Source organism: Girardinichthys multiradiatus, chromosome 12, assembly GCF_021462225.1.
Source record: "Girardinichthys multiradiatus isolate DD_20200921_A chromosome 12, DD_fGirMul_XY1, whole genome shotgun sequence".
NCBI lineage: Eukaryota > Metazoa > Chordata > Actinopteri > Cyprinodontiformes > Goodeidae > Girardinichthys > Girardinichthys multiradiatus.
In genome coordinates, this window is record NC_061805.1 from 12147784 (window position 1) to 12175194 (window position 27411).

At 40.5% G+C, this 27411-nt stretch overlaps 1 protein-coding gene across 1 annotated transcript in view; it reads left to right on the forward strand.

Annotated features, from left to right (window-relative positions):
- Positions 1-19015, forward strand: part of zgc:110329 (uncharacterized protein LOC550500 homolog) — a 42347-nt gene extending 23332 nt beyond the window's left edge. Inside the window, exons 5-8 of the mRNA XM_047382503.1 lie at positions 1675-1791; positions 12831-12881; positions 16225-16341; positions 17896-19015. Of these exons, the coding sequence (XP_047238459.1) occupies positions 1675-1791; positions 12831-12881; positions 16225-16341; positions 17896-18231 (621 nt within the window). The 3' untranslated portion in view covers positions 18232-19015. The remainder of the gene's footprint in view (positions 1-1674; positions 1792-12830; positions 12882-16224; positions 16342-17895) is intronic.
- The last annotated feature ends 8396 nt before the right edge of the window (positions 19016-27411 follow it).

The window sequence follows — 27411 nt, forward strand, 5'->3', positions numbered from 1 at the left end:
GAAGGCCACTATTGACGCCCTCAAGCAAGAAGGTAAGACACAGAAAGAAATTTCTGAACGAATAGGCTGTTCCCAGAGTGCTGTATCAAGGCACCTCAAGGCGCACTTTTTCTGTGGGAAAGAAAAAGTGTGGCAGAAAACGCTGCACAACGAGAAGAGGTAACTGGACCCTGAGGAAGATTGTGGAGAAGGGCCGATTCCAGACCTTGGGGGACCTGCGGAAGCATTGGACTGAGTCTGGAGTAGAAACATCCAGAGCCAACGTGCACAGGCGTGTGCAGGAAATGGGCTACAGGTGCCGCATTCCCCAGGTCAAGCCACTTTTGATCCAGAAACAGTGGCAGAAGCGCCTGACCTGGGCTACAGAGAAGCAGCACTGGACTGTTGCTCAGTGGTCCAAAGTACTTTTTTCGGATGAAAGCAAATTCTGCATGTCATTCGGAAATCAAGGTGCCAGAGTCTGGAGGAAGACTGGGGAGAAGGAAATGCCAAAATGCCAGAAGTCCAGTGTCAAGTACCCACAATCAGTGATGGTCTGGGGTGCCGTATCAGCTGCTGGTGTTGGTCCACTGTGTTTTATCAAGGGCAGGGTCAATGCAGCTAGCTATCAGGAGATTTTGGAGCACTTCATGCTTCCATCTGCTGAAAAGCTTTATGGAGATGAAGATTTCATTTTTCAGCACGACCTGTCACCTGCTCACAGTGCCAAAACCACTGGTAAATGGTTTACTGACCATGGTATCACTGTGCTCAATTGGCCCGCCAACTCTCCTGATCTGAACCCCATAGAGAATCTGTGGGATATTGTGAAGAGAACATTGAGAGACTCAAGACCCAACAATCTGGATGAGCTAAAGGCCGCTATCGAAGCATCCTGGGCCTCCATAAGACCTCAGCAGTGCCACAGGCTGATTGCCTGTGCACTGTACATGATTATTTGAAGGTTGACGTTTATTGTATTAAAAACACTTTTCTTTTTTTGGTCGGATGAAATATGCTAATTTTGTGAGATAGGAATTTTGGGTTTTCATGAGCTGTATGCTAAAATCATCCGTATTAAGAAAATAAAAGACCTGAAATATTTCAGTTAGTGTGCAATGAATCTAAAATATATGAATGTTAAATTTTCATCATGACATTATGGAAAATAATGAACTTTATCACAATATGCTAATATTTTGAGAAGGACCTGTATTTTGTTTCATCCGAGATGTATGATCTGTTGTTCCCCTCATTTCTGTCCTCTCTGAAAAGGCATCTTGGACGCAGGTCTCACAGCATGTGGCTTAGGTCATGCTGTCACAGCCATCATAAGCTTCTTTATATTCCAGAGAAGGTTCCAACATGGTGGAAACGTGACTGTGCTTTTATATGTGATTTGCTTCAGAATAATAACCTGTAAGTGAAGGCTGCAGTTTCAGGTGAGCACAAGCACTGTGCTGCAAAAAACAGTGACTGTTCTGCAACAATTGCAACAGAATGATGTTCTGTTTGCAATGGTATGGGGAATGACAGGGCGATTTGGCATGTGAGAGGTGTAATCATGGAGACTTTCATTCAGTGGTTTAGATAGCAGAAGCTTTATTATATTTAATTCTTTATTTTGTTTTACTCTGTAGTAATTATTATATTTCTGGTCTGCTTCTAACTGCCTCATCTCTTTCATTTTTACAGTTTTCCTGTTGTGGAGGGGATGAATATATGGACTGGGGAGTCAATCAGTACCATTTCTGCAATGGTACTGGTCCGCTAGCCTGTGGGGTTCCATACACCTGTTGTGTTCGACGCAAGGTGAGTGCTCCAATCCCCGTTGTACAGGCTTATTGCATTACTTCTTAGATCTCAGTGCTCAGTTGTATTTTGTTAAATTGAGATTGCACACAGTGCTGCTGCGGTTACCACATGTTTGCGATATATTGTATAGCCCTACTTCATTCTAGGTTTAGCCAGTCCTGTGAAAAAAGTACTTGCCTCCGTTTTGATGACTCATGTTTTTGCTTTTTATGTCACTCTTAAATATTCAATCTTCAAACTAATTTAATTATTTGACAAAGGTGATGTAACAAAGTTACTCTAAAGCACACGTCAACGACCCAACCAGGAGGTCACAAAAGAACCCCAAACAGCATCTAAACCACTGCAGGCATTAGTTGCTTGAGTTAAGGTTAGTGTTCATAGTTGAACGATAAGAAAGAGATCGTCTCTCAATACGCATACTTGTTTTTACTTGTGTACTCGCATACAGCATCAGTGGCCCAAGTATTGTTTCAGTCCTAAGTACGCATCAACGCAAAATATGCTCAAAGTACCCAGATGGGTTCTTGCTTCGCCTATTGTATTGAGGATGCATCCTTCTGCAGACTTGAGCAAGCAAGGTATCCCACAATGCATTGTGCCACCAGCAGTGGTAAATGGAGAAGGTGAGTGCAGAAATGTATAATTTTTATACCACTATAAATTTATCATAAAACATAGTTTTAACATGTTTTAGGCAAGAAAGTAAACCTCAAAATGTCATCTATGCAGTCAGTTCCTCAAGAGTGACCCTACTTTGAAATGGGCTTCGGAGTTTTTGGAGCAGCATAGCTCTGCTGACAGGCCGCTGTAGCAGCAGGCTCAGCGAGCATTGGAGTGTGTTTTCCTATCTGGCTGACCACAGAATGTCACTCTGTAGTTTTCTACACTTTGTTATCTGTTTGTAGCAGCCTAGAGTGGATATAAAGCCTTTTGCAGATGTGGTGGATAACTGCAAGTACTAGAATATTACATATATATTTTTTCCTTACAATACAAATCAATTTTATGTCTTCCTTGCAATGTTTTGTCATGTAATTTATAGTAAGAAAAATATTTTAATACAGTTCCCCTTAATGGTCAAACAGAGCTCTTTTACCTTTCTTTGTACATATAAAATACACCTTTAACAAAGACTGTCTTTTCAGGTAAACCTAACTTAGTGGAGTGGGAACTCTTTATTAGTTTTCATTTTTCATAGTTTTATGCTCAGCTCTGCAGAGACCACAGATAAAGGTTTGGATGCAGTTCATCAAAAGCTCCCAGTGATCCTCTTCACCTTCTTGTCCTGCCGTTGTCTATTCCACTGTTCCTCATCCTTTTTTACATTATGTAAATATTTATCTGTGAATTGATGCCTTGACTGTCTAGTCTAGTGTGTCTAGGCTTTATCCGGGACCGGGTCGCGGGGGCAGCAGACTCAGCAGAGACACCCAGATTTCCCTCTCCCCAGACACTTCCTCCAGCTCCTCCGGGGGGAGCCCAAGGCGTTCCCAGGCCAGCCGAGAGACATAGTCCCACCAGCGTGTTCTGGGCCGTCCCCTGGACCTCCTCCTGATGGGACGTGCCTGGAACACCTTCCGAGAAAGGCGTCCAGGAGGCATCCGGTATAGATGCCCGAGCCACCTCAACTGGCTCCTCTCGATGTGGAGGAGCAGAGGCTCTACTCCGAGCCCCTCCCGGATGGCTGAGCTCCTCACCCTATCTCTAAGGGAGTGCCCGGCCACCCTACGGAGGAAGCTCATTTCAGTCGCCTGTATCCGGGATCTCATTCTTTTGGTCATGACCCAAAGTTCATGGCCATAGTTGAGGGTAGGAACGTAGACCGACCGGTAAATTGAGAGCTTCGCTTTTCGGCTCAGCTCTCTCTTCACCACAACGGGCCGGCACAGCATCCCTATTACTGCGGCACCGATCCATCTGTCGATCTCCCGCTCCATTCTTCCCTCACTCGTGAACAAGACCCCAAGATACTTGAACTCCTCCACTTAAGGCAGGAACTCCCTTCCAACCTGAAGAGGACAAGCCACCCTTTTCCGGTCGAGAACCATGGCCTCAGACTTGGAGGAGCTGATCCTCATCACAGCCGCTTCACACTCAGCTGCGAACCGCCCCAGCTCATGCTGTAGGCCTTGGCTACAGGGGGCCAGCAGGACCACATCATCCGCAAAAAGAAGAGACGAAATCCACTGGTCCTCAGATCCCTTCTGGCCCTTGGCTGCGCCTAGAAATCCTGTCCATAAAAGTTATGAACAGGACCGGCCGGCAATGCGGACCAAACTCCTGCTCCACTTGTACAGAGACCCAATGGCCCCTAGTAAAGGGCCCGCAATTCCATACTCCTGGAGCACCCCACACAGGGTACCACGAGGGACACAGTCGAATGCCTTCTCCGAGTCCACAAAACATATGTGGACCAGTTGGGCAAACTCCCATGAACCCTCGAGCACCCTGTAGAGGGTATAGAGCTGGTCCAGTGTTCCACGGCCGGGACGAAAACCACACTGCTCCTCCTGAAGCTGGGGTTCGACTATCGACCGGACTCTCCTCTCCAATACCCTGGCGTAGGCCTTACCAGGGAGGCTGAGGAGTGTGATCCCCCAGTAGTTGGAACACACTCTCCGGTCACCCTTCTTATGAAGGGGGACCACCACCCCCGTCTGCCAGTCCAGAGGCACTGTCCCCAACCGCCACGCAATGTTGAAGAGGCGTGTCAACCATGACATCCAGAGACTTGAGGTAGTCAGGGCGAATGTCATCCACCATGTTAACGTGGCGGTTCATTATTTTGTTTGTTATTCTAATAAACAAAATTTTATTACAAACATTTTGTCTCTGTGCTGTAGTTATCTGATATGAGTTATAATAATGAAAGAGAAGTAAACATTTTAAGCAATGTTCAGTAGTTATTGTTAATGAATCATGCAGTTGTAAAGCCTGATGCAGGTTGGTAAAAAAATTAAAAGTATCCACTATAAATGTAAAATAATCACATTCCAGAGTAAAACAGGACCATTTATTGAAACTCTTGGAGAGATCTTAGCTCAGCAGTGACATCATCAGGTACACTCTGTTTCAATTGCGGAAGTACCGTACTGCATTCTTAACAAGAAAGTACTTTTAACTGTTCTTGCCAAGTATGTACTTGCGAAAAACACAAGAAAATACTTTCATACTTAGGTATTGGAATTAGGAATAAAAAGCATCTATGGGAAATTTCCATGGCCAAAATTCACTAATGAGAACAGGAGCACAAAGGTGGCCTCACATTTTCCGAAAACATCTGGCCGTCCGTTTGTGACCTTAAGCTGAAGCGTACGTGGGTTATGCAGCAGGACAGTGATCCAAAGCCACCACTATCAGGCTGTTCATGCTTGAAAGCCCTCTAGTGCAGCTGAATTAAAACATTTCTGCAAAGAAGAGTGTAAAATGCTTATCGTCTGTTACCACAAAAACCTGATTGTTGTTGCCAAGGGTGGCACAACTAGTTGTTAAATTTAGGCGCAATTACTTTTTCACACAAGGTCAGGTTTTAGATATTGTTGTAGATATCTGATTTAAAAATGTGTTTGTTCTGAAATATTTTAATGTGGAAAAAAAGCAACAACAGAAGAAATCAGTGTAAGGGACAAATTATTTTTCACAGCACCGTATATGTCATGGTTTCCATGCTTGTGTCAATTGCCAAAAAACCAGAAATCTCTTTGTGTTTTCAAATGTGGAATAAAGATTTCATTTATTTCTAACTGTGTTAGAAAGATGCTCTGTTAAGTGTGTAAAAAATCTAGTTGTTTAAAATGATCAAAGGCAGACCAATTTAATTTAAGAAACAGCGAATAGCTCACAAGTTTAGCGCCATGGCAACTTCAGCATGGCTAGCCAGACGCGTCAAGTTTTCCTACATTGTTCACAATTTGTCTACTGCAGATTTTTTCACTACGTATTACCCAAATTGTTAAAATACAAAAAGCTCCATGGTGGCAAGGCTTCAGGGGTGGAGGAGATTCAATTCAGTTCAATTCAGTTTTATTTATAAAGCGCCAATTCACAACAAATGTTGTCTCAAAGCACTTCACAAAGTCAGGTACATGCATTCCAATTAATCCTAACCATTAAACAGTGCAATCAGATTCAGTTATTTATTCAAATTGGATAAAAAGCTTTTCTATCTAAGGAAACCCAGCAGATTGCATTGACTCAGTGATTTGCAGCATTCACCCCTCCTGGATGAGCATGTAGCGACAGTGGACAGTCACTGGCGTTGATTTTGCAGCAATCCCTCATACTGAGCATGCATGTAGTGGCAGTGGAGAGGAAAAACTCCCTTTTAACAGGATAAAACCTCTAGCAGAACCAGGCTCAGTGTGAGCGGCCATCTGCCACGACCGACTGGGGGTTTGAGAGAACAGAGCAGAGACACAAAGAGAACAAAGAAGCACTGATCCAGGAGTCCTTTCTATGGGAAGGAAAAGTAAATTTTAATGGTTGTAGCTCCTTTAGTCGTTTCATCTTGGAAGAAAGAACAGATAAACTCTGAAACAGTTTTCAAGGTAAGAGTATGAAAGAGAGCACATATAGTTAGTCACAGTAAAAGCTCAGTCAGTAGCTATGTCTAGGAGAGAGACAGGGTTAAACACCCCGCCTTGAGTACCTCAGGTTTCTGGATGTTGTGGGGCTGCCGTAGTTGACACGCCTCTTCAACATTGCGTGGCGAGGACAGTGCCTCTGGACTGGCAGACCGGGGTGGTTGTCCCCCTTCACAAGAAGGAGGAGCAGTGTGGTTTTCCCCCAGCTGTGGAACATTGCACCAGCTCTACACCCTCTGCAGGGTGCTGGAGGGTTCAAAGGAGTTTGCCTAACCATTCCACATGTGTTTTGTGGCGCTGGAGAAGGCATTCGACCATGTCCCTCGTGGTGCCCTATGGGGGACACTCCAGGAGAACTAAGTCGGGGGGCTTTTATTAGGAGCCATCCGGTCTTTGTACAAGCAGAGCAGGAGCTTGGATCACATTGCCGGCACTAAGTCGGACCTGTTCCCGGTGCATGTTGTACTCTGGCAGGACTGCACTTTGTTGCCGATCTTGTTTATACAGGTCCTTCTCAAAATATTAGCATATTGTGATAAAGTTCATTATTTTCCATAATGTCATGATGAAAATTTAACATTCATATATTTTAGATTCATTGCACACTAACTGAAATATTTCAGGTTTTTTATTGTCTTAATACGGATGATTTTGGCATACAGCTCATGAAAACCCAAAATTCCTATCTCACAAAATTAGCATATTTCATCCGACCAATAAAAGAAAAGGGTTTTTAATACAAAAAACGTCAACCTTCAAATAATCATGTACAGTTATGCACTCAATACTTGGTCGGGAATCCTTTTGCAGAAATGACTGCTTCAATGCGGCGTGGCATGGAGGCAATCAGCCTGTGGCACTGCTGAGGTCTCAGGATGCTTCGATAGCGGCCTTTAGCTCATCCAGAGTGTTGGGTCTTGAGTCTCTCAACGTTCTCTTCACAATATCCCACAGATTCTCTATGGGGTTCAGGTCAGGAGAGTTGGCAGGCCAATTGAGCACAGTGATACCATGGTCAGTAAACCATTTACCAGTGGTTTTGGCACTGTGAGCAGGTGCCAGGTCGTGCTGAAAAATGAAATCTTCATCTCCATAAAGCTTTTCAGCAGATGGAAGCATGAAGTGCTCCAAAATCTCCTGATAGCTAGCTGCATTGACCCTGCCCTTGATAAAACACAGTGGACCAACACCAGCAGCTGACACAGCACCCCAGACCATCACTGACTGTGGGTACTTGACACTGGACTTCTGGCATTTTGGCATTTCCTTCTCCCCAGTCTTCCTCCAGACTTTGGCACCTTGATTTCCGAATGACATGCAGAATTTGCTTTCATCCGAAAAAAGTATTTTGGACCACTGAGCAACAGTCCAGTGCAGCTTGTCTGTAGCCCAGGTCAGGCGCTTCTGCCGCTGTTTCTGGTTCAAAAGTGGCTTGACCTGGAGAATGCGGAACCTGTAGCCCTGTGCACGGTGGCTCTGGATGTTTCTACTCCAGACTCAGTCCACTTCTTCTGCAGGTCCCCCAAGGTCTGGAATCGGCCCTTCTCCACAATCTTCCTCAGGGTCCGGTCACCTCTTCTCGTTGTGCAGCGTTTTCTGCCACACTTTTTCCTTCCCACAGACTTCCCACTGAGGTGCCTTGATACAGCACTCTGGGAACAGCCTATTCGTTCAGAAATTTCTTTCTGTGTCTTACCCTCTTGCTTGAGGGTGTCAATAGTGGCCTTCTGGACAGCAGTCAGGTCGGCAGTCTTACCCATGATTGGGGTTTTGAGTGATGAACCAGGCTGGGAGTTTTAAAGGCCTCAGGAATCTTTTGCAGGTGTTTAGAGTTAACTCGTTGATTCAGATGATTAGGTTCATAGCTCGTTTAGAGACCCTTTTAATGATATGCTAATTTTGTGAGATAGGAATTTTGGGTTTTCATGAGCTGTATGCCAAAATCATCCGTATTAAGACAATAAAAGACCTGAAATATTTCAGTTAGTGTGCAATGAATCTAAAATATATGAATGTTATATTTTCATCATGACATTATGGAAAATAATGAACTTTATCACAATATGCTAATATTTTGAGAAGGACCTGTAACTTTCTTGGACAGGATTTGTAGACACAGCCAAGGGCTGGAGGGGGTCTGGTTTGGGGACCAGTGGATTTCGTCTCTCCTTTTTGCATATCTTGTAGTTATGCTGGCCCCCTCTAGCCAAGACCTACAGCATGCACTGGGGCTGTTCACAGCCAAGGTGAGGTGGCTGGGATGAGGATCAGCTCCTCCAAGTTCTCGGCCATGGTCCTTGGCCAGAAAAGGGTGGCTTTCTCTATTCAGGCTGGAGGGGAGCTCCTGCCTCAAATGGAGGAGTTCAAGTATCTTGTGGTCTTGTTCACAGGTGAGGGGAGAATGGAGTGGGAGATCAGCAGACAGTTGCAGTCCGTTGTGATGCAGACAGAGCTGAGCCGAAAAGCGAGGCTCTCGATTTACCGGTCGGTCTACGTTCTTACCCTCACCTATGGGCATGGACTTTGGCTCATGACCAAAAGAACGAGATCCTGGATGCAAGCGGCTGAAATGAGCTTCCTCCGCAGGATGGCCGGGCACTCCCTTAAAGATAGGATAAGAAATTTGATCATCCGGGAGGTGCTCAGAGTAGAGTCACTGCTCCTCCACATCTAGAGGAGTCAGTTGAGGTGGCTTGGGCATCTGTTTTAGATGCCTCCTGGACGCCTACCCTGGTAGGTGTTTTAGGCATGTCCCTTTGGGAGGAGGCCAGCCCAGGACACGCTGGAGGGACTATGTCTCTTAGCTGACCTGGGAACGCCTTGGGCTCCCCCCAGAGGAGCAGGAGGAGTTGTCTGGGGAGAGGGAAGTCTGGCCGTTCGTACTTTTACTGCTGCCGCGACACGTTCCCAGTACGGGGTTGATTTTTCATATGTCAGTAAACCTTTCACAAACTGTGTTTAAAAAATCTGTAACCAGTATTAAATAATTCATTCCATGTGTGACTAATTCATTTATTAAGGTTTTTATTTTTGTTTCAATATACTGTGGTCCTAATGCCAGAAAAAAGTATTAAAACTGCCTTTGTCTTTGTCACAGATGGAATAATGTTTTTTATTTCTATAATACTGTTTTAAGGAATCTCTGTTCAGTGTAAAATTATCCAGTTCAGGGTTGATCACACTTAAGTGTTTTAGATTTTTATCTCCCAAATCAAAAGCAAATCCCAATGGCTTTCGTCTCAGACCAAAATGAGCTTTGGTGTGACTTGATTCCCATCTCCAACCTCCCCCTTCTGTGAAACTTGGAACACAAGATAAGCTCCATTGAAAGCAAAGGTCAACTTTAGTGCTTTTAACGGTTAACGAGTCAAGGTATTCTCAGTGTTTTATCTCTTGTCTGTTACCATTTACTGCGACATAAACAATTTAAAACTGGTGGACAAGTGTTGTTGGCCACACCCATGAGCAGACCATAGACCGTCTATTGAGAAGATTCCGTCAACACAATGAGGCAAGGCAGGAACTCCCTTTCTAGCTTCATAATAATGCTAAAAATCACTCTGTCACACTCAGGTCTCATAAGTCACTCAAAATCAACTTAACAGATTAACAATATCGGCATATTGCAGCATCTCTGTACCACATATCTCGTCACAAGCCTAATAATTTGTGTATTCTGCAGGTTTTTGGCTCTTTTGAGGGGTTTTTTAGCTTTCTTTTTAAACCTTCATGATTTTGGCTCATCTTTTCCCATCTCCGCTTGTTTTACAAGCACACACATATCCAGAATCAGTAATCCTGGGTTAAAACACTGAGCTAGTAACCAGTTTTCTCATACCAGTTAAGCATGATGTTCAATGTTGGGTTTAGTTCTGCTTGATCTCATTAGGAAAACCCAGAGGTTGAACCAGCTTTGTAGTAAAGTAAAAAGTAGATAATTAGGTTGTTTAACAACTTGGGCGAGATGCATTTTTTTTGTTTGCTTTTTGGTTTTTCTTGTTTTTTTACACAATATTTGCAAGTGATACAGTTCCCAATGAACTGTGAGTTCACTGTGTGGTTCCAGGACCAGCTTAATTAGTAGCTGCAGCTGCATACAGACCAGCTGAGTACATCATCTGTTGATCAAAAACTAGTTTGCTTGTAATTAAGTTTGTGTCCTTGAAGCAAGATAATTTATTTGCCTTGCTGCCTTAACTGAACCACACTTGGTTAAAACCACCTCTGTTTGCACAGAAATCTGAACTACAAACTGAGATGAGACAATTTTCAGAACATGTTTCTGCCAGTTAATAAACAACTACTGATACCACGTGGTCATGAAAAACCAGAATGACCTGAAGCTGCAGCTCACACCCATCTTGTTTGCTTATCTCATATCCTGCTGATAGAAGCACACCCAGAGACCATCCTAACCAGGACAAAAATGTCTGGTTCTGTATCAAATCAAGGAGAGACACTTTTGTTATCTGCATAGCTGTAATTGACTGCACAATGAAAATGCATTGCCTGACTAACAGGAGACTGCTATTTAAAGCTGTTTTCTCTATTTATTTATTTTCCCGGTTTCTCTATTTAAATAAAATGTTAGCGCCCTATGGCCCTGTCCACAGGCCCACAGCCACCCCAGTCCCTGAGCTCAAATGACCTGCTGTTATACTCCAACTGTTTGGAGAGTTGGAGGCTGTAAAACTAAATGAATCTTTTATTGCAGTTGAATAATCTTACATAAAGAAATCTGACCTTTGAGCATAGTTATTAAGTGGAGAAGAAGCCTCCATATGTGGCACATTTATTGGCACACAATACCTTGTACAAGACTCTTTTGCCAATAAGACAACACTTCTGTAATAACCGGCACCCCCCAGGGGTGTGTTCTCTCCCCACTCCTCTTCTCCCTCGACACAAATGACTGCACCTCAGCGGACCCGTCTGTGAAATTCCTGAAGTTTGCAGATGGCACCACTTCAATTGGACTGATCCCGGACAATGATGAGTCTGCAAACAGACAGGAGGTGAATCGGCTGGTACACTGTGGTCAGAACCGTCTGGAACTTAACCCACTCAAGACTGTGGAAATGATGATGAAATTTCAGAGAACGTCACCCCATTTACCCCCCATCCTCAACAACACTGTGTCTGCTGTGGACCACTTCAGAATCGGATTTTACAAGGTGGCAGCTTAACAGAGACCATGACACAAAGAACCTCATCAACAAAGATACACTGTCAGAATGCCAATGAAACATACAAAATGCTGGACTGCTGTTAAAATAGGGATTTGATTACTTTAATACCAATAAAGATTAATCCATTGTTAATATAAAAAATGTAAATAAAAACTGGTAAATTCTTCATTTTTAATTGATACTCCTTTTAGATTAATTTATTATCTTACAAGAATTTTCTGTGTTTTGTTTAGGTGAATGAAAATAATTTGAAAACTATAAATGTACCAGAGGTACGAATAATGTTGGGTTTAGATTAGAGTCTGAAATGTAAGAATGTTGATTTTTATATCTGGTGAATCCACTGATGACGCAGTGATGACCCATTTTCAGTTTACTGATCTAGATTTTATATCAAATCTCCCATCTTAAAGAATTCATGATGCCGTTCACTCTAATGCGCCCCTACAAGGTTCCCAGGGCCTTTGGAGGAGAAAGAGGCCCATCATCACAGATCCTCCAACAATTGGTATAATATTCTTTTCCACATATCCAGCCTTTGTTTCCTGCCAAACCGACCTGAAGGGTTTGTTGCTGAAAAGTTCAATTGTTCCATTTGCTCAAAAAACACAGTTAAGGGTTTAAGTCCCAGTAGAAACTAAGAAACTCTGCGTTTACATTTGTGATGATTGGACAGAAAAGGCTTTTTTGGTTACACAGCCAATCATTTGGCTTGTAGATCTCATCTAATGGTCTAAATGGAGACTTGGTGTTCCCAAGATCATTCTCTTTTCTGCAGTTTTCTAACAGTGAGCTTTGTAGATTTGTTTTCTACTCTCCTGCTCTCTGTGGATTATAGAAATAAAATGCATGTCCTTGCCCAGACATTTGGCCAGTGGCTAAAGGAAAAGGACCTGTATGTGACCTCATATTGATGCCCCAGGGAAACAGAAAGTCATGAATTGCTAATTAAAAGTAGCTACAACTTAAAAAGAATGCTTTGGTTAAGAATAGTGTTAAAGAGTTTTTTGGGGGTGTAAGAAATTGTTTCACTGATTTGGTCAAATATTTGTCATTATGTAGATTTTTTTGCTTTAAATATCTCTAGTCAATTTAAGAAATCTCAGCTCCTGTCTTTCTTAATAAATGTAAAAAATATATTTTCAGTCATCTTTATCAGAGGTGCCAGTAAATGCAGCATACACTGTGTGATTCTGTCTTGGCTCCTCTTGTGGCACTTCAAACCTTGGGTCTGACCCCTGCACTTTTTGTATTTTCACAGCTTGGAGAGGTCATCAACACCCTCTGTGGCTACAACTCTCTGAATGAACAGGTATGTGCACGAGAACATGTTTTATCTACTGATTTTTATTTTTCTTGTTGGTTTTCCACCGATTCTTCAAATTATCACAATTCCTGACCTTAACTACCGGGCTCGCACACAGTCCTGAAAGTTATAGTCTGCAATTAGAATTTTCCAAGTTTAGATAAGTGTGGACAAAAAGAAAAAAAGACTGTGCAACAATATATATATATATTTTTTTGCCTCTTAAATTTTCCACAACAAAGGCAGATTTAAAAAGTGCTCAAAAAAGATTTCAGAGAAAGACATGGTCAACATAATGTCCTCTTGGCTTCTCTAATATATCAAGTCTGCAATTTTCCAAACTGTAACCTTCACCATCTTGGCTTTCAGGTTACTAACTACAGATCACTCACACAGCTTTATATGGTGGCTGTGCCTTAATCCAGTAAAAACGACAAAAACCTACACAGTAATGTATCAGAATGCCTGGTTTGTAAAACATGGCTCTGCAAGGCTGCCGACTGGTCAGACTGACCTGCATGCACTCCAAACACAAAATAACTGAAAAGCATGCTTTGCATTTGTATTCAACCCTTTTTGTCTAGAACCCCAAATTAAAATCTAGTGTGTGGCACAACTGCAAAAATTAATTGTGCATTCCACAAATCTGGTATTTATAGATAATCTATTTTTATTTTTGACAATCCAGATCTGTTGAAACGTGTACAAACAATTCTCTCTCTCCATCATCTGTCATTCTATCTATGCCTCCTTCTCGCCACAGTGACGGCAGACATTTTTGTGTACCATTTAGTACCTGCATTTCACATGTGCTAAATGTAGAAACAAAAACGCCATCCGCAATGCGTTTCAGGTTTGATAAATTGCATTGCTGGTGGTAAGGGATTACAATTGCATATCCCCTCCCATAAATGTGCGTGTTTGGGTCATTATCATATGTTTTGCGTATTTATGAAGGCAAGCACGCTAAAAGGTTTGCACCTGCTGTTCCGCTGATTTTTGACACGCATTCCGATTAGCACCTCGTTTGTAAATCAGCTTTGTGGACACAAACAGTTGGTGTGTGGCTTTTGTACTCGCAAACCTTTTAAAGATCAGGCTGTACGTCCCTAGCTTTACAAAGCTGGTAAGACACACCCCAAAAGATCAGGGCCCATATTCACAAATAATCCTAAATCTAAAAGTAGCTCCGTGGTGATGTCTAAGAAAAATCTTAGAATTTTTAACTCGGTAAGATAAAGACAAGGCACCTTAGGTCTTAATAGAGCTCCTAAAGTGAACAAATGTTAAGAGCAGCGAGGAGGACTTTTAGTGAGCCTAAAGCGCAAAAGATAGTCACAAAGCGGACGTCCGCCGGACATATCCATGCAGATCTCAATTTTTACAACCGCGTACTTGGTGTCACACAATAAACTGCTTGACAGGAAAAAGTCTCCACATTGAACAGCTTCATATGTGACGCACAGCTCTGAGCAACCGGTCTTGAGTATGCGCAGCGTCAGTGCCGCTCTTTGTGTTACACTGACAAGTGTTGTCCTCTTTGTCCCTTTTGTGGTTTAATGGCCTTTAACATCACCTTCTCTTCTCTTCTTTTCTTTTTTTTTTCCATAGCTACACTGCAAACTAACTCTGCCTCCACGTCTGATGACGCCATGGCAGAAAATGTGGAAAATGTAGGAAATTGTCACCAGAAATATATGAAACTGGTATGCTCGACTATGAAACTTGAAAACATCCGTGGACAGTGCTCGTAGAGTCCCCGCTGCTCACAGTACACCCAATTATGTTCTGCCCTTTAGAGTGTCTTAAGTAGAGAAGATGGTGGAAAGACAGAAAGAAAGCAGATATATTCTCCGTACAATGAACAACAGTGAATTGATAAAACGCTACCGGTTCGATCTTGCAGGAACCCACCCCCTCTAAATTAACGCATAATCCTCTATTACAATGAGACAGTTATTAATATAGAGATAAGATTAACTTTACCATCCCCCCAGGAGGAAATTAAATAGTTTCAGCAGCAGGACAGGTTAAAGGTTCATCTGTAAGGAAGAAAAAAAAAAATAATGGAAACAACAATGAATAAAAGAGCACAAACATCTGTGTATCAGTAAATTTATGTGTCAGCCTGGAGCGGCTTTAACTGGATTAAGTAGTGTGGTCAGTGGGTAAGATGAAACCTAATCTTGTGTGCTTGCAGTAACAAAACTTCTAATAGGTCATTTAATAAGCAGATTACATATTTTCTTCCTGTAAAGAGACATAGGTAACTTTAAGAAAACCCTAACAGCACTTACCTGTCTGAAGACATTCACTTGTGTGCTGCAAATTCCTCTGTAGCTTCTGATTGCAGCAGGTACCACATTTCTGCCTGGTGTATGAAAGCAGAGGGAACAACATTTTTCTGCTCAGAAATGCACTTCTAAGTCACAGAGTGCATCAACAAATGAGTTAAAACATTAGATTTTCCAATAGGAGCTTGTTCAGCCCTAAAAAAGTAAAATTCATTAATTTTGTTTTGTAGTCCAAAGTTTCTTTACTTTTTTCACTTTCCTTTATCATGCCACTGCAATAAACTTTTTTTCATTTTTTTTTTTTGTCAATGCAAAGTACTTTTTTCATCATGTAAAGCACTTTGAATTATCTTTTTGTTGAAATGTGCTTAACAAATAAACTTGCTTTGCAAGTTGTCTCCTCACTCAGTCGCTTTCAGCAGCTACCTGTATCACTCTTAGACTAATACTCCCTGGCAGGAATTTTTAGGCTAAAATAGGAGCTCTCTAAGAGGACTCTAAGAATCTTTGAGAATATGGGCCCTGAAGCTTTTTTTTTTTTTTTTTTCAGAATAAAATGGTTCTACAAAGTAGTCACTTCATAGGACTTATTACAAATGCACACAACACTGATTAGGTGGTTCTTTGCAAAGAATTTTGAAAACCATATATCATTGTCTTTCACCCAATTCTGCACAATCTTTTTCTGCTCATCACATAAAATCTTATTTAAAAGAACTCAGGTTTGTGGTTATAATGTGACAAAATGTGAAACGGTCCAAGTTGTAAGCACTGTATTCCTGGAAATGTTTGCTGACCAAATGTACCCCTCCTTGATACACAGTTAATGTAAACTTGCTGAACCTGTAGTCAGTTCCCTAAATAAGTATGAAAAGTCTTTTTTAGCAGTATTTTGTTTCACTGAAACTGGAACTTGTTCTTGTTTCTACAGCAGCTTTGAGGTTCAGAACTTCACTGGCTGAGCTTTGCTTTTTAACTAGGGACCACAGAGTTTTACTTTAGAACTGAAACTTTCTACTTTCTTCTTGTTTTCTTGCCCCCGCTCTGCCCATCAGCGTGAAACGCTGCTAGAGGTGATCCACGTGCGCGGCTGCATCCATGCAGTTAACCTCTGGATGAGTGACAACATTGGAATAACCATTGCCCTCTGCTGTGCCATCGGGCTGCCACAGGTAATTGAAAACTCACAGCCACAGTTCACCGAAACTAAACTGTTTGAAAACACCTTTTTAGACTTAATGCATTCGCCTTCCCACCTGAGGCTGTTTATTACAACTGAATCCCCACTTCCATCATGATTTCCAATGGAAGTTTCTTTCTGAATGTTTCTCTTTGAAGAGTTTTTCCCTCTGTAACTAAGCTCTGATGGTTCAACTAGTTCAATCATTTTGTTCCCTGCTGATTCATTTGCCACAATTCTTCTTTTGCTGAAATTAGGATTTTAGGCTTAATCTAGTAATAACTAAGTTTCTGTTGTTAGAAAATAAAATTAGTCCTTAGAAGATTAAAAAAAAACATTTAAACTAGATGGCTTAACCTGTTCTTAATTTGGGAAGCTGCCATCCAGCACTATGTACATGCACATTCAGGCATTTCCATCAAGTCCAGCAGATGGGAGTAATTTGTACCTATTTTCGTGGAATTGCAGTTGTCTTCTCAGCTCTAAAAACAGCTGATGCAGAAATGATCAAAAACATTGTGGATTTTTTTTAATGACCAGAGGACTGCAGATCCTGATCTGACATTCATTCCTCAACATTGTAAGAACATTCAACTGCAGGGTTCTCTCCTGAATGGAATGTTTTAAATTGATGATTGATGATTGGAAAAACTAGTGGAAAAATGCATCCCTTTAACTGATTCATTCATTCAGGAAGAAAAAAACTTTTTAGATTAGAAAATTACTACATTAAATTTGTAAGAATGTGCTGTACTTATATCAAAATAGAAAATACACTTATAAAAGTTTAAATCCTGTTAATATCATGTAATAAATAAAGGTTGATTGGTTTTTATTGTGGTCACCACCGAAACACTCCCACATTTTAGCCTCAGCTTAACAGCTCAGCAGGGTAGAGATCTCCCTAGTGCACCTCACCCAAGTCTACTAATAAAGCTGAAACTTCTAACCTGATTTGATTTGTTTAAGTTCTGTTTAACATCTACATTTGGTGCATCTTTTGAATTGTTTCACAATCAGAAAGCTTGTATTCTGTATTTTAAAAAGTCACATGATTTTAAAAATATTTACACAATTTAGTCAGTATAATATGTACACTATTTGAAAAAAAATCAGGCAAACCTTAAAAGATCGGAGAATTAATTGTATCTTCAGTAGCTTTAAGCCAATGGTATTTTTTTCTTCTGCTGTCTGCATAATCCAAACACATCTAATCTTTGGAAATGCAATGTTATTTGTCCTAGAGGTAAGCTAAAAAAATATACCGATATATTGGTAAACTTTTCTCTAAATGCATGCATAATAGACTGTTTACCTGTGGACTATAATCACAAACAAACTATCTTGTAAGCAGAAGAACCTTCGCATCTTGGTTCAGAATTAGAAGAATGTACAGGTTTGTACATATTTAACACCTGCGAAAAGCTGCATGAGTTTCTACCTGAGTCTAATGTTTCTTTAATATGCTGCTTATGAATATGAGCATCTGGCACATTGATCATATAGAACACTGCTGAGTGTTTGTGTTTGGGTGTCCCTCTCGCAGCTTTTGGGCATCATCCTGAGCTGCGTCTTCTGGAACCTACTGGTGGACATGAGTGAGTCGGCCGATATGGTGGACTTCAAGCTGAAGAAGTCCGAGATTGAGTACAGTGAGCTAGACCTGGCCGGTGCCGGCTGGTGCCTGTGCTTGCCAAGGGACGGCGGTTACCTGCCTGTCCCCGCCTCTGAGCCTGAGCTCGATCCCATTGACATTCACCTGGAGAAGCTGAAGAAGCAGCCGCCTCGCACTCACTCCCAGCTCAGAGAACTGCAGCAGTCCAGATCAGCCAGCGGCCTGGACGAGGAAGACGTGGGCAAGAAGCAGAAAAGGGACCACTGAGTGCTCTCTTCCAGCCTGTTTTGCCTTTTTGGGTTTTTGCCTTCTTTTTTTCTTGTCAGTGTAATTGATTACATTTGTTTAGGTTGTGTTGCACTACTTCAAGTTGAACATGAGTCATCAAGTCAGAAGGAATTGGATCAGCTGAAGGGATCAAATGTACTTTCGCACTTTGAATTTGTTTACAGCAAAGTTCAAACTGAAAATTCCTTTAAAACAGGACATTTCTTTAGTCTTGTTTATATCATTTCATATTGTCATTTCATATTTTTCTAAGCCTTCACTGAGAAATGTCTCATGTGCTAAAGCTTACCTCAGGCTATGTTGAAAATAGCCCAGTAGTCAGAGGATGAAACTGTTTTGGTTGTATAAATAAATTAATGGTTGTTTTTCATTGTTTGAGAATAGGACTAGCCAGGTGTGTCTCGCGTGTAGCGTCTGTGATGGATTTTTACCGTTTGTGTAATTTATTTTATTATTTAAATTTATTTTGTGCAATCAATGTACACTGTAAGACTGATATTTGTGAAATAACATGGGATGCATGTTTTGTACTGTATATGAAGTCATTTTAAAGAAGCTCTGTACTTGAAGCTTTTCCATTTTAATAATAATGTTTTTATTCCTTCCATCTTTAAAGAATTCCTAAAGGCATTATCCACGTGAAACAGCAGGTCCCAGAAAAAACAAAGTTTTTATATGAGTTGCATTAGTTTGAGCTTCCCCCCAGCTCCTGCCTTGTATAAACACAACTGTTCTTGTCAACAAAGCTGATTTTGTCTACTGATTTCATTCTTTGATTCATTTAATTATTAGATAACCTGCAAACATGCAGTCTTCTCCACTCCTAGTACACGGTCAAGCATGGTGACATTGATTCATGGTCCCTGCATACCAAGCATCACGGATTGGTTTGAATGCATCCAAATACTGAAAGAGCTCACGTTGCCTTATGCTGAAGAGTAAATGCCTGTTTCAACAAGACGACCCCAAACACCAGTAATCGAGCAGCAGCTTGGTTTTAGAACATCAAGATTGTCGTTATGGAGTGACCACCCCAATCTGCGGACCTTTATCCAATAGAAAACTTGTAAGGTGACATCAAACATAATGTTTCTGAGGCAAAACCAAGAAATGCTGAGGAATGTCGTAATGTTGGTTAATAGTCCTGAGCTGGAATATCTGTGGGTAGGTGTCACAAGCTGGTCAACTTCATGCAAAAAATAAGTACATTTTAAAGAATTGAGCAAAGCTTAAAGTCTTTACAATAGCTTTTCTTTCTATACAGACTGTTGCATTGAGAACACTGCACTTTGATCTAAACATGAAGAAAAGAATATTAGGATGCTCATGTGGGTGGACATAACGCTTTACAAACTTATCTGTAATGACTGATTTCCTGGATCAGGTCAGGCTTTTATCGGGGCTAATGTTCAGAGGTCCATGTTAATTTTGCTCATTACAGATCCAGCTTTGATGTGTGTTTAGGATCTTTGTCTGGTTAGAACACTCAGACGTGTCCAGAATTCACCAATCTAGCTTTGATGGTGAATGTGGAGGTAGTTCTTTATTTTTCCATCCATATTTTTGGAAGTAAAAAAGACCCCACAGCATAGACCATGCTGACAAATGATACAGGCTTGAAAGCCTCACCTTGATTACTTCAAACATACAATATTTCTTGTCATTGTGGTAAAATATCTCAACCTTTGTTTTGTTTGACTTCTTTCATGTGGGCAGCAGCAAATATCAGTCAAGCTGGAAGGGGGTGATTTTGAAACAAATATTTCTTTGTTGGCACCCTCACAGGTCATAGTGATGTTAAATTGGTTTTAGGTCTCTCTAAGTTTCCCTTAGGTGTGTATGCTCGTATTTATTTCCTGTGTTTCTCTGGGATGGACTGGTGACCTGTCCAGGGTGTACCCTGCCTTTCACTCAATGAATTCTGGAGGGCTACCTTGCCAAAACATACCTTGCAAAAATATGCGGATAGACAGGTAGATCAGGTGTATCAATGTACAGGTCCTTCTCAAAATATTAGCATATTGTGATAAAGTTCATTATTTTCCATAATGTAATGTTGAAAATTTAACATTCATATATTTTAGATTCATTGCACACTAACTGAAATATTTCAGGTCTTTTATTGTCTTAATACGGATGATTTTGGCATACAGCTCATGAAAACCCAAAATTCCTATCTCACAAAATTAGCATATTTCATCCGACCAATAAAAGAAAAGTGTTTTTAATACAAAAAACGTCAACCTTCAAATAATCATGTACAGTTATGCACTCAATACTTGGTCGGGAATCCTTTTGCAGAAATGACTGCTTCAATGCGGCGTGGCATGGAGGCAATCAGCCTGTGGCACTGCTGAGGTCTTATGGAGGCCCAGGATGCTTCGATAGCGGCCTTTAGCTCATCCAGAGTGTTGGGTCTTGAGTCTCTCAACGTTCTCTTCACAATATCCCACAGATTCTCTATGGGGTTCAGGTCAGGAGAGTTGGCAGGCCAATTGAGCACAGTGATACCATGGTCAGTAAACCATTTACCAGTGGTTTTGGCACTGTGAGCAGGTGCCAGGTCGTGCTGAAAAATAAAATCTTCATCTCCATAAAGCTTTTCAGCAGATGGAAGCATGAAGTGCTCCAAAATCTCCTGATAGCTAGCTGCATTGACCCTGCCCTTGATAAAACACAGTGGACCAACACCAGCAGCTGACACGGCACCCCAGACCATCACTGATTGTGGGTACTTGACACTGGACTTCTGGCATTTTGGCATTTCCTTCTCCCCTGTTCCTCCAGACTCTGGCACCTTGATTTCTGAATGACATGCAGAATTTGCTTTCATCCGAAAAAAGTACTTTGGACCACTGAGCAACAGTCCAGTGCTGCTTCTCTGTAGCCCAGGTCAGGCGCTTCTGCCGCTGTTTCTGGTTCAAAAGTGGCTTGACCTGGGGAATGCGGCACCTGTAGCCCATTTCCTGCACACGCCTGTGCACGGTGGCTCTGGATGTTTCTACTCCAGACTCAGTCCACTGCTTCCGCAGGTCCCCCTAGGTCTGGAATCGACCCTTCTCCACAATCTTCCTCAGGGTCCGGTCACCTCTTCTCGTTGTGCAGCGTTTTCTGCCACACTTTTTCCTTCCCACAGACTTCCCACTGAGGTGCCTTGATACAGCACTCTGGGAACAGCCTATTCGTTCAGAAATTTCTTTCTGTGTCTTACCCTCTTGCTTGAGGGTGTCAATAGTGGCCTTCTGGACAGCAGTCAGGTCGGCAGTCTTACCCATGATTGGGGTTTTGAGTGATGAACCAGGCTGGGAGTTTTAAAGGCCTCAGGAATCTTTTGCAGGTGTTTAGAGTTAACTCGTTGATTCAGATGATTAGGTTCATAGCTCGTTTAGAGACCCTTTTAATGATATGCTAATTTTGTGAGATAGAAATTTGGGTTTTCATGAGCTGTATGCCAAAATCATCCGTATTAAGACGATAAAAGACCTGAAATATTTCAGTTAGTGTGCAATGAATCTAAAATATATGAATGTTAAATTTTCATCATGACATTATGGAAAATAACGAACTTTATCACAATATGCTAATATTTTGAGAAGGACCTGTATGTTTGAATGCATTGTTATTTTTTGCCATGTGTAGAATATGGAAAATTGACTATTAATTCTAAGCTGTGCACCTACTTGTTATTCCTTCCTGAAAAAAAAAACGTCAAATGTGTTTTCAAAAGCCTCAAATGAATATGATTTTCATGCCCATGATGAGTGCAGGTAAAGTTCTGACAGGCACTGTACATGCCAAGGACAGGTGGTCTTGGATCAGTTACCCTTCCGTCTCCACTCGCATGTAATGTAATTTCAGGAGGCAGATCTCCATCTTATATCCTCCTTCCTGTGTTTTACATGCATTTTAATTAAATTTACATGCAAGATATGAACACACACATGCTCCTCTTTTTCTTGCTGCAGGTCATCTGCTTCAATTTTTCTTCTCCTCTTTCTTCCTTCTCTCCCCCTCTCAGATAATCAACGGAGCACGCAGGTGGAATAATTACACAAATGATTTATATAGCCTGAAACAGAAACTCCTGAAGAGCAGGATGTGTGCACATCCAAATAACCTGTGATTATGATAATGTAGGCATGTGTTTTGATGTGGCAAGTCATAAGAGGAGAAACAGACATTTTTACACTCTTATCTGTCATGGAGCAGACTCACTATTTATATCCATGTTGCACAGATGTTGAGCTCAGATAATAGTATACAATTCCACTACGCCTGAAAATGGCTGAAATGACACTCAAGAGCCCCAGCAGTACTCCGCTGCGCATGTTGTCAACAACCTTTAGTGTGTTCTGGAGGGAGCAGATGAACTACAAATTATCTGTAATTTGGTTTGTATCTTTATGTCATATTTCATCATCAACCCTTCCATCGAATGTGTTGTGGAAAACCATAATGTGCTATTTTTAAATTGTTTAATTTTTTATTATATACAAAATAAAGGTAAACATAAGCATTAAAATTCACATCAATATATTTTGACATTTTTCTAAACAGTAAATAAACCTTTCTGTTTTAATATTTTAGAATTTGAACACAAAAGATCATTTCCATTCTAATTCAAATGAAAACAAAAACGTGTGTGCAGAACGAGACAGATGAACAACACTGCTTTATGTATTATCCCGTGTCACAAAAAAAAAGGCAGTTTAGTCAGAGCAAAAGTAATAGCCAAGTGCTGCTAACCAAATGCAATTGCTTAACAGACCATCAGCAACTGTTACAAACTCTGTTAAATCAGGATTCCTGGCAGTTTGCTGGTGTGGATCATACAGGTGTGGTGTGCGTAAACAGTGATAGGGAGGGAATAGCAATTGGTACCAACTCTGTAAAAGAATTCAAAAAGAAGACTCAATAAGTATAGCTTTTCTGGAGGAGTTAACATGTTTTTTAACTCTTAATCTGATAGGTGAGGTTTGCAAAGATGAACAATCTGAATAAATCACAAGGCTTGTAGAAAAAATGTCCAGACATAAGAGCCCAGGGTCCAGATGTTTGGTTGTAAGACAGTGTGTGTCATGTTGGGGAAAGACTATTACTTAAAATTACAGAAATTGGCCACCATGAGGTCTAACATAAACTGTTTTGTATACTTAAATTTTTTCAGAGCCAAATCTAAGGCAGGATTTCTGTTTAGTTTAACAAAATAACTGTTTGTTTCCTTATAGCAGCTATTTTTTTATTTGATACTCACTATTATTAGCTTTAACCAATATTTCATTGCAATTTTGACTCGATCATTAGGGGGGCAGTGTATACATGTCCCTGATTAAACTTCCTTCACCTCATGTGTGTTACATGTACAGTGTAGTTGGAAATTGGTGCCCACATTTTAGTACAATAAAATGTCATCTGCAGCCAAACTTCAGTTGCAATTGCACATTTTTTACACAAAAATATCCATTTAAGAAAGTTAAAATGATGGGTTGAACATCTGTACATAAGGTGATCCATATATGTGTATTTTGAAAAGTCATCACTTCAAAAGGAGACATGACTAATTTGTTTTAAAGGTTGATAATGAATGTTGTCAGTTTAATCAACGCATTAGTATTACATCTCTAAGGAAAATTTGAATACCAACACCTCTGAACTCTAACATTAGAAAAACAGACTACAGTCCACATAGGTGTGTAGTCTGGATTGAATTACCCACATATCCTGCACGAGTTAGAGAGTGGGGCTGGACCAACCAGTCTGCAGTCAATTTCACACTAAGTGCTCCATGTGCTGTAGAGTGAAAAAGAAAGATTTGATAAGCTTCTCCCTCGGGGTATTAAGGATACACATTTCTTCCTGCTGGATGATTACACAGGACCTTCTCATCACCTACAGCCTCCATGCCTCATCATCTTAATAAACCTCTCACAGATTCAGAGCTTTTAATAGCAGCACATCTTCAGATCTGTAGTCCCATGGCAATCAGATTTAATAACTTTTTTCTCGTTCTTTGTCCTCCATGAGTTTATTAGCCTCAGTGGGAGGAGAGATGGGTAGGATGCTCACTTACACAATCTTGAGCAAGTGTCAATTAGTTTATTCTTAAATTACTTGCTGAAAGGACCAATATTGCTTTAATTTATTATTTGGAAAACATAAAAGGATTTTAAAGGTCCTGTCTGTTAGGAACCACCCCTAAGTAATTTTTTTTTGCAGTGAAGTGCTGGAATGTTTTGCTTTTCACCATTGTGCCAAACCAAATGTACCCCAAATCAGCAGATTGTCTCTAAAGGCTTGCTCTGTATTGGTGATTTGAAAATGGCCATTAGTAAGAATACAATCATGCTGTCACAACAGGGATAAGCCTCAGCTTAGTCCAGCCGTGAGTCTGATAAGGAATAGAAAATGGGAAGACCGACTTACAAGGTTCTCCAGCCTGAGCAAAGGAGCTTCTGTTAAGGCTTGTGAGATATAGGACCCCAGAATGCAGACTAGAAGGCAGCATGTCGGTAAGTAAAAAAGGTTTAATAACAAAAACTCACTCACAGCAAGAGGCAGGAACAAAACAACAAACGGGCAGGCGAGATAGGCATGGCATGAGCAAAAAATAAGACTTGGTTTGAGAAATGTTTCCGCAATGAATGACTGAACAGGTGTGTATTTATGGAATGTGATCAGGTGAAACAAGAAGACAGATTAATAGGTGCAGGTGATCCGAATTAACAGAACAAAACGTGGCTGGAGCAAAACAGAGACTCTTGAACACAAACTAACAGAAACTAGAAAAACATGAAGCAAAAGCATAACCAGATCCGAAAACCAAACTTGACAAAACATGAACAAGACAACAAAACTAAAGCATGACCAGGAAAATAAACAGAAACATGATTCAAAACTTGAACTGTGAATAAGACCAACAAAAACCCAGAAACCAAAAACCAAACAACCCCAAATCATAACAGTTTCATTAGTATAAAAAGCTTAGGAGCTGTAGAAACTGCAGGGGTTCTGAGCACAATGAGTAACAGAAAGGATGTATGCTCCCTTCAGCCTATGACCACACACGGTACCTTCTGATAAAGTTTGACACATAGTGCTGAATGCTTTATGCATGAACTCTTCTTTCACAGTTTAACAGTGTTTTGCAAACATGTGTATATCCTTTTAAAGACTGTTAATTAATGACTTGATTTGTGATAATCAGATTGATTTATTTTGTCTCAGAAACCTGGGTGCAGCAAGAGGATTATGTTACTATGAATGAGTCAACTCCTTTTAATTATTTAAATTTTGACATGCCTGAAAATACTGGGCGAGGAGGAGCAGTTGCAACCTTCTTTCAGTCCAATTTATTGATTAGTCCTAGACCAATTAATAGGTCTTTTGAGTATTTAATCCTTAGTTTTCCTAATCTAAATTGCAAAGCACTAAAACCACTTCTGTTTGTTGTTTTGTACCATCCACCAGGCCCTTATTCTCAATCTTTAGATGAGTTCTCAGACTTCTTATCTGATTTGGTGTTAAAGGTCAGATAAGGTCATTATAGTGGGGGATTTTTTATAGCCTAAATTTACCCTATAATGCTATTTTAGACTCAATTGGCTTTACAAAACATTAGCAAACTGTTGGAAAAATTTATATAAGTTATCCTTGTTCAGTTTAAATCATTGAAGTTTTTGAATTGTTTGAAGTTCTACTCTAGTTAAGATGATTCTTATGATTGTTTTTTAGTGTGAAAAAGGGTTTGTGGAAGGTTAAGGAATGTGGTCTGGAGTGGATCACACTCTGGACATGACAAGCTTATACCATATATGGGAATGACCACTCTTCTAAGTTGAAATCTCTGTAAGAATTAGCTGAATCAATTACAGCTTTTTACTTGTAGTAATGTGAGTTGTAAATAAAAGGCTGGTGCAAGGATTTTCCCTGTGTGAGAAGGAATTCGCTGTTCTGGCAGAGGACTGTCTCACCCTTGCAAGTCAAATTTACTTAGTTCACTTGTGTCTTTAATTACATTTGTCTGTATTTATCAGGTTTCTAACTCTAACACAAACCCACCCACCTTTGTCTTCATTCTCTGGACCTTATGCTGACATATGGCATTGAGTGTAAAGAAAATAATATTTCCTCATAACCCTGCCCTCTCTGACATTTTTTAATAACCTTTGAGTTTAATTTAACTAAGTACTCAACACATGAAAGAAAATTTAATTGTAGTAGATAATTATTCCATTTTGAATTTCCTCATAATCACAGAAAAACACAATGGAGGGCAATACTTTTGGTTCCTTCCTTTCACAAATTGATTCTCTTGTTCATAGTGTTACTTCATCATTGCCTGGTGTATTAGACAATGTAGCCCGCTTGAAAACGAAGGTAATTATTCATAGGAGACTAGCTCCCTGGTTAAATTTAGAGCTGCGTAATTTAAAGCACAATGTTAGAAAATTGGAGAGAAAATTGCACTATACACACCTAGAGGACTCCCATATAATCAAGACTATGGTTGTATAAAAAGACACTTTGCCAAGCTAGAACAGCATCTTTATCATCATTAATAGAAGAGAATAAGAATAATCAAAGGTTTCTTTTTAATACAGTTGCTAAGCTTGCAGAGAGTCATAGCTCTGTTGAGCCATCCGTTCCCTTAGCTCTCAGCATTAATGACTTTATGGGAATCTTTTTAAATAAAATTAATTCTATTAAGAGTAAAATCACTCGAAAAATCACCCGAACATGATTACTTCATCCTCACTAAGTGAGGCAGCATTAGTGGTAGCTGTAGAAACTGATCTGTGTTTGGTCCGTTTTGATCCAGTGGAGCTTCCTGAGTTATCAAAAATATTAGCTTCATCTAAACCTCCAACTTGTATGTTAGACCCAATCCCAACCAAATTATTTAAGGAAGTGTTCCCTCTGATTACCAGCCCCATTTTAGATATGGTTAATCTATCCTTAGTAAAAGGCTTTTAAGGTAGCTGTAATTAAACCTTTACTTAAGAAACCTTCTCTTGATCAAGATGACGAAATTACAGACCTATATCCAATATCCAGTTCTTATCTAAAATTCTTGAGTGTGTGAGCATTTAAACAGCAATGAAATGTTTGTAGAGTTTCATTCATGTTTCAGAGCTCATCATTGCACTGAAACAGCACTGG